The 12,235-nt window shown below is 35.7% G+C and overlaps 1 protein-coding gene across 1 annotated transcript in view; it reads left to right on the plus strand.

Moving 5' to 3' along the window:
- The window catches only part of SLC15A5 (solute carrier family 15 member 5), a 110,938-nt gene that overhangs the window by 14,155 nt on the left and 84,548 nt on the right, over positions 1–12,235 (plus strand). The window contains 2 exon segments of the mRNA XM_010600214.3: positions 325–419; positions 780–895. Of these exon segments, the coding sequence (XP_010598516.1) occupies positions 325–419; positions 780–895 (211 nt within the window).

A 12,235-nucleotide genomic window follows, 5' to 3' on the forward strand; every position in this document is an offset into this window, starting at 1 on the left:
CTCAGGCCTGTTTTGGATTAAGTCCAAATGTCAGAGAATAATGCAGTTTTACCAAAGGTGGAAGGGATTCTTTAGTTCTTCATAGCAAATTCTGCCTTCTTGACCTGCCCAAAGGAGAAAGAAAAATCCTTCTTTTTTATTCTATTCGGAGGTTTTAATCCTTAATTAGCAACATCATTTTGATTAAATAAGACTCTGGAGGATTAAGACTGGAGAGCAATCAGTTGTTCTGAAAGATAGCTCTGGAGAATTTATTGTACTGTGGTCTTAGTCATTCAGAGTTATGTTTAATCAAAGTGACATTTCTCAGTGTTGGTTACAAAGGAGACATTACATGAATGAAATACTTCTCTTGGGAAATGGAGAGTATTCCCAACAGATCCATGCTTTAGGACTTTGGGAAGAGGGATGGGGAATAGGTAAAAATGAATTTCTGCAGCTGTGAGGAGCCAAGGCAAATTTCAGATGAACACATTTAGATTTTTGTTTTTTATTATTTCCTAATTTCATTAAAATCTTTGATAAAAAGAATCAGGCAGTGTTTTAAAAAGCTAAAGTTAAAGCACCTACAAATGTATAGAAGAATCAGGGTGTTATTTTTTTAACTTGATAAAGACTATTTGGATGGTAAGTTCTGGAAGGCTGAATCTGAGTGGATTTGCCTTTTGTTGTTCTTGTTTTGTTTTCAACTGGAATACTAAACTACAGGAAAATTTTATGAACAGCCACATGTTGCAGTTTATAATACTGATTGCTGATGCTACTCCTCTATACTGCAGGGGTGGGTGACAAGATGGATGGAGACCCTGCCGGGCAGCCAGGCAACTGCAGAAACCTGGCGCTGTCAGGAGTTTCACTGGCCTTCGCCAAGTTCCCTAAGCTCTCAGAACCTCAGGTCTTTCAACCCCAAAATAAGAATGTCTCAGAGGGCTGATGTATAGTTTATACATAAAGTGTCCTAGCACATAATAGGTGTTCAAATCATGATAGCTATAATTACTATTATTATTAATATATGATGAATAAATCATCAGGTAAAATCATTGCCTAATCAATGCTGATAAAGAGAAAACCCATCTTTAAGATGAGCAGCACATTAACTCATATTCTATTTCCCTATGTCAGACATGCCCAGAAATTATAAGCTTGGTTAATATAATGAATTTCAGTAGTACCTTAAAAAAAAAAAACACACCACTTGAATCTATAACCACTTGGAGGCTGCATCCAGTCCTATTTTCAGCACAGATGTCAGATGTTCATAGTTACTGGACCTTTAATGAGATGTGTCATTGCATCTCTACCACCTAAAGCTTCCCAATGATCATGTTAAATAGTATAGACTGGAAATCTTAGGCATTGAAAGCACTACTTCCGAGTAGAGCTGCCAAATGTAGGTGAGAAAACCACTCCAGCCAACATTACCATCTGGTACTGGATCTTCCTCAACTGAGCACTTCATTGAAAGAATAAAGCTAAACTCCCTGAAATCAAGAGGTGGGATAATCTGCCAACATCCTTGTGCCATTATCCAGATTGGAACCTGACTCTTTCAATGTTTTCCAAAATCTGAGATGTACAATTAAGAGTTACCACACTGGAGATCATCTAGGTAAATACACCTGTGCAGATTCTTCCCCAGAAGCCAAGGGAAGGTAGATAATTAAGTCTGCTCATGGCCATGATTTTAAATTCTACCAAAATTAACCTCAAATCTTGCTTCAGTGTTTTTCTCCATACTTCACCTGATAATTTGCATTTCATCTGCATATCATAGTCTGTTGCTAACGGGTTAGCAGAATGAATTATACATGATTAAAGGCCCTAATAGAGTATTGGTAAAGTTCTTGAAAAAAAGTCTAGAAATTGATTTATTCTTTCCCAGAAATTTTGAATATCTGGTACTCAAATTGACCCTGCATGATACCTGTCTCATAACGAAATGTTTCTGATTTCAGTGCTTACTCAAATTTAATTTTAATTTTTTATCTTAATGAAACACTAGAGGTAAAAATTTATTAACCCACAGTATTTTCCTCAAGCTGTTTTAATATTCACCTAAGCATTGTTTGAGAGCAGTGATTGTTAATCCTAGATGAGCATGACGACCACCAAGGACTCTTAAAAAAATACTGGTGGCTGGGCCCCACCACCTGAGGTTCTGGTTACAATGGTTCGTGATGGGGCCCAGACGCCAGGAATCTTGTTCTTTAAGCTGCCTAAGTAATTGGAAAGGCGCCTTCATGGCACAAATGGTTAAGCACTCGGCTAGTAATCAAAAGATTGGCAGTTTGAACCCACCTAGCAGCTCTGCAAAAGAACAATTTGTTATTCTGCTTCTGTAAAGATTATAGCCAGAAAAAAAACCCTATGAGGCTGTTCTACTCTATCACATGGGTTCACTATGAGTTGAAATCAACTCCACCACACCTAACAACAATAACAAATAGTTAAGAGCCCCTGGATGGTGCCAACGGTTAAGATCTGAGCTACTAACCAAAAGGTCAGAGGTTTAAATTCATCCAGAGGCACCTCAGAAGAAAGGCCAGGCAATCTTCTGAAAGATCAGCCACTGAAAACTCTCCAGAGCACAATTCTACTTTGACACTCTTGGGGTTGCCATGAGTTGGAAATAACTACACGGCCACTGGTAACATAAAGTTGAGAACACTGCTCAGTGTTGCCTGATTTTAAGAATTACTTGGGGGCCTTGTTAGAAAATGTTTCTCAGGTTCCCTCACCAAAATTCCTGAATCAGAATTTCCTGGGAAGACAGCCAGAAATGTGCATTTTTAACAAATATTTCAGATGATCCAGAAGATCAAGTAAATTTTGAAAACAATTCTGCAGCAATAAGGAAAGGGGATTTCAAATGCAGTTTAGAGATAGCATTGAAAAGAATGGGTTGAGTTTGCCTACTGTGTGCCACCAGACTCCTTTGAAAATTTTTTAGTGTATCGCAGCAACTTTTCGCCACACTTAGAAATCGACCTGATTGAGAATTCTCTATCATCCTTGTAAAGAGAGAAACAAAATATAAATCTACATGTATTTTGCAATAGTAAAGTCACAGTTTACAAGGCATATTTTAGTCAACGAATTCAAAGCAGTTCACCAAATAATCTTATTCGTATTCATAATAGCCTCTGAGTTGCATACTGAGCCAAAAACCAAAACCAAGCCCTCTGCGACTGACTCATAATTGCCCTACAAGGACAGAATAGAAGTGCCCACAGGGTTTCCAAGGTTGTAAATCATTAGGGAAGCAGACTGCTGCATCTTCCTCCCATCGCCTGCAAATAGCTTTGAAAAAAAAAATCACTAGCCTTTCCAAAACTTTATTTGCATTGATCCTAGCCAAGTTTAACAAATGCTATCATCTCACCTTAATAACAATAGGCATCTCCTTCTTGACCATTGCCAAAATTTGTACACCTTCAGGAAATGCGTTCAGAATTCCACTCCAAACATATTACCGTTGAAACTAAAGAAAACTGAAAAAGAGAGCTATTTCTTCCATTTCTTAAGGCTCTCACTGCCTCTTGTTTTTTTTTATTAAGCCCTGCTTGATCTATTTTAAGCTTGGTAGGTACATGAGTCGAGACTTATTTTCAACAGAAAACTCTTAAGACATATGGTAGTTCCAAGATTTTATATGCAAAAAGTAAGAAAATGATACATGTAAATAACTGCTAAAACTGAGGCGTTGATGAAAGCAAGGGGAAGAGGGAGAGAAAGAGGGTGAAAACAGGTCAAAGAATGAGTCTGAGAGAGTAAGAGAAAGTGAAGCCCTCCTCCAAATTTCTTAGCTAAGAATAAAACTTTTACTTTGATCTTGCTGCCTGTTCACCAAAATCAATGATCTTCCTTTTAAAAATCATCTTTCCTTTAACAGCACTGCTGGAAAAAAAAAAATTACAGATAAAAAGGAAGAACTCTAAAATTTCTACTTACTCCTTCTTCTAATTCATGACTGCCAGAGCATTCTTGGAAGTAGTTCAGTGGGTCAATGGTCATGCTAAATAAGTAATAATTGACAACAGTCATTCACTAATATATCAGCCCTCAAGTGACTCTCCTAAAGTTGGTTTATCCCATTGAAGATCACAAATCTCCTTGTAAATTATCTCGGTATTGTTCAGTGTAGAACAAAATATTCTCTGTCATCTTTACATTGTCCACTGATGTTGTGAAGAGCAGAAAGTTTACCTCTCCTCTTTGATACCGTCTCAAGTTATGAAAGACCTTTGAAACCATTTCTCTTAAAATTGCTTAAAAGAAATCTGAACCATGTCAAGAGCAGACAATCTAAGAAATGACAAAGACATCTGAGTAACTTTAAAATTATTACTAAATAAGGTGAATTTTTAAAATAAGTAATTTCAAAAGGATTACTGAGATTTGCAGCAACAAGTTTTTTGTTGTTATTTGTATTCAACACTCTGGAATCGTGAAGACAAAAAAAAAAAATTACCACTTCTATCCATTCTCAGTTATTTGCAGTTCCTAGTCTGTATTTAAAAGTAAAGAAACATATTTTTACTGCTGTGTTCAATTTTCCTTAATCATTGGCATTTGTTTTGCTTTAGTGCTTTGCTCTCTGACTTTCTGGGTGAGAAGTGCTTTATACATTTGATTTGCTAGTGAGCTATGAGATGAAAGGAGTCTTAATGGTGAGTTTGAAGACTGTGGATTTTTATTTCATTTATTGTTTTACAGTTGATACATATACATTTCACCCTTAAATATCTGTGGCTCGTCCTGTCCGTGGATCAACAAAGACATACATAAAACATGCTTGTATTGGGTGATTCTTTTAGAAAATTACACAATCAAATAGAGTAGGTGGCATTTGTTAAAATACATTTAGTACTTTATGTGAAATCTCCTCCTATATATAGGTATTCAGCACTATAATTCTTTGGTCTCTAACCACCTTTCAAAAGATTTAAGTCTCAGAATAATTGTAATTTTCCTTGACCCTCTTTAGAGCAATTCGGTTTTACATCACCATGTAGTATACTGAAGAGTCCTCTTGGATTTTCTCAACAATGCTTAACGTTTAAAAAAAAAATTTTTTTAAAGGTTTCCTAAAGATTGAATAGTAACATCCCAAAAGAACTATAACATTGCTTTCAGCTCCAGCTTCTCTCACCACAACTCAAGTGTACAGCTTGCAGCAGTATGAAAGGATGACCTGACGCTGAGCCTATGGACTCTATTCAGTCATTCTAGAAAATTCTAACTTAGTACTTTGCCTACTTTGTGATAAATGAATTTCCATTAGTGGATTACAGTAAATCAGTTTGCATGGTATGCCCATGTTTAACATCCTATTACTTTCCTAGATCAATTATTGAGTGTTTTTTGTTGTTTGTTTCATTTTTGATAAAGGATGCTATATGATTCATCAATTAGTTATTTATTATTTATGTATTGTGGACCTGGTACTGTAGTCCTGTAGAGATAAATAAATAGAGTATTACCATCAGGGAGCTTTATGGTTTATAAATGATAAGACAAAACTGACGAAAGTAAAACAATTGGAGAGTGGATATTTAGAAACTCAGAGAAAGGAACAAGTAGAATATTCAAGAATGTACTGAATGAACAAAAAGTTTCTCAAGATGAACCTTGGAAAGTGAGACAGGGCAAGCCAAAAGCATGAAAATTATAGAGAAGAAAATGAGCAGATATGTTTACAGGACAATGAGGAGACTAGCCTGATTCGCCACGTTTCCTTTTCAAAAATACATCACACATCTATCCACTTCTTTCCTTTTCTTTGCAATGACCCTGGTCCAACTCACTCTTTGTTCTCATCGAAAATAGTGTAATACTAGGACTGGTCTCCATCTAAAGTTCACAGAGAGACATCTTAATTTTTTTTTTTCGCCTACTTTAAAATCCGAGCATATCAGCTTCCTGCTCAGTTCGCAATGAATGGCTTGTTGTTGCCCTGAGAATGAAACTGTAGCTGTTCTTTCCTGGACATCAAGACCCTAAATGATTTGGTCTACACTTGCCTACCTGGTCTTTTCTAACACTGTAGCCATTGCTCATTCCACTTCAATCTCACTGCAATTTTTGTTTCTGGAATCAAATAGTAATTCTTCCATTGGAGAAAAATGAATATCAGTCACAACATTTGCTTAGCACTTTACAGTTACAGTCAGTGTTCTTGATTCAATCCTTACAAAATCCCTACCCAGAGGGTATGATTCCCATTATAAAGATCTTGAATTCCAGAAAGGGATCACAGGTAATGTGACTATCAGAGTTGTGACTCAAATTTATATCTTTTGGCTACTATTCCAAAGAGGAAGAAAAATATTTATATTTTTATTAATGATATGTAAAATGTGGATAAGAGGGATGAATGAAAGGTGATTTCAAATATTAAAGCTTGAATTAATGGTGAAATGATGGTATCAAGACATCAATATATGTAAGACCTGGAAAGAAGTATAACAGGCAGCTAGTCCAGTTAGCTTCTCCTTAGAAGCTGCAATAGGACAGATGCTGTCTACTCATGGCTCCTCCACAATTCAGCTGTGTGAATTTAGACAAATAATTTCAGCTCTCTGTGGCTCAGATTTCTTCTCTGTAAAAGAAGGACAAAATTTTTGTGACCTTGGGTTGGGCAACAGTTTCGTAGATACACCACCAAAAGCATGATCTGTAAAAGAAAAAGAAAAACAAAAAGATCAATTGGTCTTCATCAAAATTAAGAATTTCTGTTCTTTTAAAAAAAAACTGTTAGGAAAATTAAAAGGAAAGGCAAAGACTGGGAAAAATATTTGCAGATCACATATTTGATAAAGAACTTATATTCAGAATATATAAAGAACCTTCAAAACTCAATAATAAGAAAATAAACAACTCAGTTTAAAAAATATTTGAACAGAAGAAGATATACAGATGACAAATAAGCATGTGTAAAGATGCTAAAAATCATTAGTCCTTAAGAAAATGCAAATTTAAACCACAATGAGATACCAGTACACACACTAAAATGGCTAAAATTAAAGGTTGTCTGTACCAAGTGTTGGAGCCCTCACGGCAGGGTGGTTAAGAGCTCTGTTGCTAACCATGAGATCAGCAGTTCAAATACACCAACCACTCCTTGGAAATCGTATGAGGCAGTTCTACTTTGTCCTATAGGGTCGAGTCAAAATCGACTCAATGGCAACGGTTTGGTTTTTTTACCAACTGCTGGCAAGGATGTGGAGAACTAAAATGCTCATAAACAGCTAGAGGGACTGTGAAATAGTACAGTCACTTTGGAAACCATTTGGAAATTTCTTAAAATGTCACTCAGCCATTCCACTCCTAGGTAGTTGTCCAAGAGAAATGAAAGCATATATTCATATAAAGACTTGTGCATGAAATATGATGACAACTTTATTTGTAATAGGACCGAGCTAGGGAGAAAATGACCATCAACAGATAAATGGATAACAAATTGTAGTATACTCACATAATGGAATACTAATTGGCAATAAAAATGAATGAACTACAGCTATACACAGCCATATAGATGAATCTTAATAATTATGCTAAGTGAAAAAAGCCGGATAAAAAAGAGTACATACCGGATAATTCCATTTATTAAAAAAAAAAAAAATCTATGAATTGCAAACTAATCTATAGTGACAGAAAGATCAGTAGCATCCTGAAGATGGGAAAGGGGAGAAGGAGAACAAGACGAGAGAGGAAGGAGAGATTACAAAAGAACATGAAACTTTTGGGAGTGATGGATATGTAAATTATCTTTGCCACTCCTTTGATTTTGTTACATGATGTGGCAAAGGCAAAAGGATTTTTCAGATGTAATTTATCTCTATAATCAGTTGATTTTTAGTTAATTAAAAGGGAGATTATCCTGGGTGAGTCAGGCCTAATCAGGTGAGCCCTTTAAATCTGGTGATGAAATTAATGTTCTAAAACTTAAATCTATTGGTGTTTGTACAACTGAAAATTTACCCAAAACTCATCCAACTATACATGTAAAATAGGTGAATTTTATTATATTTACTTTTACCTCAGTAACTTTTTTTAAGTTAATGTGAAAATGCCTCCTTGTCAATGAGATTCTAGTAGCAGAATTTAGACTCAAGGTAAGGTTGTGAGATGGAAGTTATTTCCCCAGAATTTGCAAACCAGACACCTGTTTGTAACAGTAATAGTTTGGAGGCAAAACTGAAGGTTTTATTCAGATGTCACACATTTCTTTGGCTTAGTGCCTTCTCTGGACTTTATTACCTAATTAGACTCCCCTTCCCTGAGTTTTCTGTTTTCCTATGTATTGAAAACTTAAATAAATGGTAAGATTCAACTCTTTAACCATTTAACCCTTTGCATGTTCATTAGGGATATTAGATAAAATATTATCTGTGGCTTCCTTAGCACCGCAACAGAGAGTTGAGTAGTTGCAGCAGAGACCATATATGGCCTGCAGAGCCTAAAATGTTTTCTTTGGGGCCCTTTAGAGAAGAAATTTGTTAATCTCCAATTTGGAAAAAATAGAACTCATTCTTTCTACATATTAATATATTCTAAATAGGAAGGCGGGAAACCCTGGTGGTATAGTGGTTAAGTGCTATGGCTGCTAACCAAAAGGTTGGCAGTTCGAACCCACCAGGCGCGACTTGAAAACTCTATGGGGCAGTTCTACTCTGTCCTATAGGGTTGCTATGAGTCAGAATCAAGTAGGCGGCAACAGTTTTTTTTTTTTTTTTTTAAATAGGAAGGAAACAAAGAACATAGTTGATGTGTACACACTTCTTAGAAAATTTAATAAATAATATTTGCAAACTCTAGTTTAACTGGCTTGCTACTGTATCATAGCTTAAATGTGTATAAAACCATTAAAATTAGCAATTTTTATCCAAAGTACACTCCTTACTAAATATATACATATGGAGAGAGGGAGAATTCTTTAATACCATCAAATATCTGGCCCCTGTTCAAACATCCCTGATAATTTCTAATTTTTTGTTGTTGCTTTTGTTTTGTTTTATAGCTTGTTCAAATCAAATCCAAATAAGGCAGCTATATCCCTTAAGCCATATATATTTCCCCTCTTTCTCTCTCTCCTCAATTTATTCATTTATTTATTTTTAAGCAGTCTGGACATATTCATGTACCACTTCCCATTGTCTTGGTTTTGCTGAATGCATCCATATGGTGTAGCCTAACAGGTTTCTCTCTTCCCTGTATATCGTATAAATTGTCAGTTAGACCTAGGGGCTTCATCTGATTCCGGATTTCTTTTTGGCAGAATTCCTTCATAAATGATGTTCTGTATTTCAGTCAAGAGGCATGATGTCTGATTATCTGCATTTTGCAGTGTCAGCATCCATTGGGTGATTGCCTCAGTCCACTGCTCCTCTGGGGGTTGTAAAGTGGGAATAGTCTATATCCCCTCCTGTTTTATTAGTCGAAATAATTCTAAAAAGAGAAATATTCCATCATCAACTATTTAGTTACACAGAGGAACAGCTTATATAGGTGAGATAATTTTTTTCCCCCTGTATTTAAAGATTTTCAAATTAATGAGTCGGACTTCAGCATCCTGCAAAGATGACCTGTTAGGAAGTTTGGGTTATTAATTTTTTTAACCATTATAATGAAGTAATGAACTTAAACATCTTTGAATTGTTTCAATTCATTACAGTTATTGAATCTTCACATTTCCCCATATTTGGGCAGTGAGGCTGTCTTCATGTTGGTGCCTTTGAATTCTTTGGAAAAGCCTCTAGCTGTCTTTGATTGCTTCCTTGCTTTCTGGTATGTTCTGTGTTCATCATTTTCCTCCATGAACTTGGATTCAAATGTTTCTCCAAAAAGCTTTGTTTCCTTTCAGTGAAAAATGATGTTTAAAGACATCATGCTTGGTAAAGTAGAGGGTCAGTGAAAAAGAGGAGTACCCTCAATAAGATGGATTGACACAGTGGCTACAACAATGGACTCAAGCTTAAGAACGATTGTGAGGATGGCACAGGACAGGGCAGTGTTTCATTCTGTAGTATGAAGGGCCTGCTATGAGTCGGAAATGACTCGAAGGCACCGAACAGAGACTACAGTCTTAGCAGTAGGGATGCTCACTGCTACTTAGCCTGTCATAGCACATAGATATTTTCAGTGCACAAAGCCGGAAAATGTTTTTTTCTAAGATAACATACATTGTGGGTAGCACTAATACCCTAATCAAATTTAATACTACAGAATTTTTACTTAACCTTTACTTAACCTCATCAAACACATCTTTTTCTACTTTCTCACATGCCAAAAATCCCAGTTTTCAGTAGGACCAGTATGATTACACATTTGCTTTATTCCAAAGGGACACTCTCAACAGTCTCCAGTTAACAATACCAACACCACTACAAACAATATGATTACTGAAAACAATTTAAAGAATTTTTTTTTTTTTTTTTGGTGCCATTTTTGTCCTTTTAATCTCTGGGTATGTACATTCAATAAGGAACCCTGGTAGTCCAATGGTTAAGCTCTCGGCTGCTAACCAAAAGTTCAGCGGTTTGAACTCACCCACTGTCCACCGGAGAAAAGCTGTGTCAGTCTGCTCCTGTAAAGATTACATCCTAGGAAACCCTATGGGGGCAGTTCTACTCTACCCTATAGAGTAGCTATGAGTTGGAATCAACTACATGACACACAGCAATGATAGCAACATGCACATTCAAATTATGTTTTAAAGTCACTGGTTATGCCACTAATGTGATATACAATACATGTATTTGTTTCATTTTGCTTTCTACTTTGAGAAATTAAAAAAACATTAGTTTTAAATTATGTATATGTTTTTAGTCATCTAAAATTCATGTACAGAACAAAGTCTACTTAATCTCTATACCTGATTCCCTTTCTTCCATATAGGTCACCAATTAAATATTTTTATAGTTTTGTCTTCCTTTTTAAAAAATAAAGGCAAATATTAAAATTATGCATTATATATGTGTATTAGAAAGAACAACAAAAACAAAACACTTGCCCTGAGTCAACTCCAACTCTTGGCATCCTGTGCCTGTCACAGTAGAACTGTGCTCCGTAGAGTTTTCAGTGACTGATTTTTTTGGAAGTAGATCACCAGGCCTTTCTTCTAAGTCTTCCAAGGTGCCTCTGGGTAAACTCAAACCTCTAAACTTTCTGTTAGTGGTTAAGTACATTAACTGAACTACTCAAGGACTCAGTTAGAAAGAAAGGCCTGGCGATCTATTTCTGAAAATCAGCCAGTGAAAATCCTATGAATCACAACGGTCTGTGAGGTTGGCACTAGGCTGGATAGCGTTTTTTTCCATTGTGCAGCAGGGTTTCAATTCATTACAGTTATTGAATCTTCATATTTCCCCATATTTGGGCAGTGAGTCAGAGACCAACGTGAGGGCAGCTAACAACATCATATGTGTGTGTATGTATGTATGTATGTATATTTTCCCCATTCTTATATAAGCAGTAACATATTGTTTATATTTTTTCTTGCCTGCTTTTTTCATTTAATATAACCTGAGGATTGCTTCATAGTTGTATATAAGGATATCCTTCATTTCTTTTTATAGCTGCATAGTACTCCATTGTGTAGATAAACCATCATTTATTTTACCAGTCCCATATTGATGGACATTTGGGTTTGTTTTTTTTCTTTGTTAAATAGGTTCTAATGAATAGTGTGGTGCATACTAATCTTTGCATTTGTTTTTGTCCAGCATGTCTTCATATTCCTAGAAGCAGGATTGCTCAATCAAAAAGTAAATCAATACATAATTTTGCTATATATTGTCAAATCCCCTTCCATACTGATTGTACCATGTTGCATTTCCACCAGAAATGTATGAGATGCTTATTTTCCCAGTCTCTCCAATAGGGTATGTTGTCAAACTTTTGGATTTTTGCCAATTTGACAGTGAGAAAAGGTATCTCATGCTAATTTTAATTTACGTTTCTCTAAGAAAAGCTGAGCAACTTTTCATTGCTTTAAAGCCACTTGTATTTCTTATTCAATGAACTACCCATTCATATTCCTAGTCCATTTGTTCTATAGGGTTGTGGTCTATTTCTTGTCAACTTTTAGAAGATTTTTATATACTAGGGATATTGACACTTTGCCTGTGGTAGAAGTAGCAAATATTATTCCCCATTTGACATTTATCTTTTTACTTTGCTTCTGGGGTTGTTTGACATGCATCAGACTTTTAAGTCTATTTCTTTTGTT

This window comes from Loxodonta africana, chromosome 4, assembly GCF_030014295.1.
Source record: "Loxodonta africana isolate mLoxAfr1 chromosome 4, mLoxAfr1.hap2, whole genome shotgun sequence".
Taxonomy (NCBI): domain Eukaryota; kingdom Metazoa; phylum Chordata; class Mammalia; order Proboscidea; family Elephantidae; genus Loxodonta; species Loxodonta africana.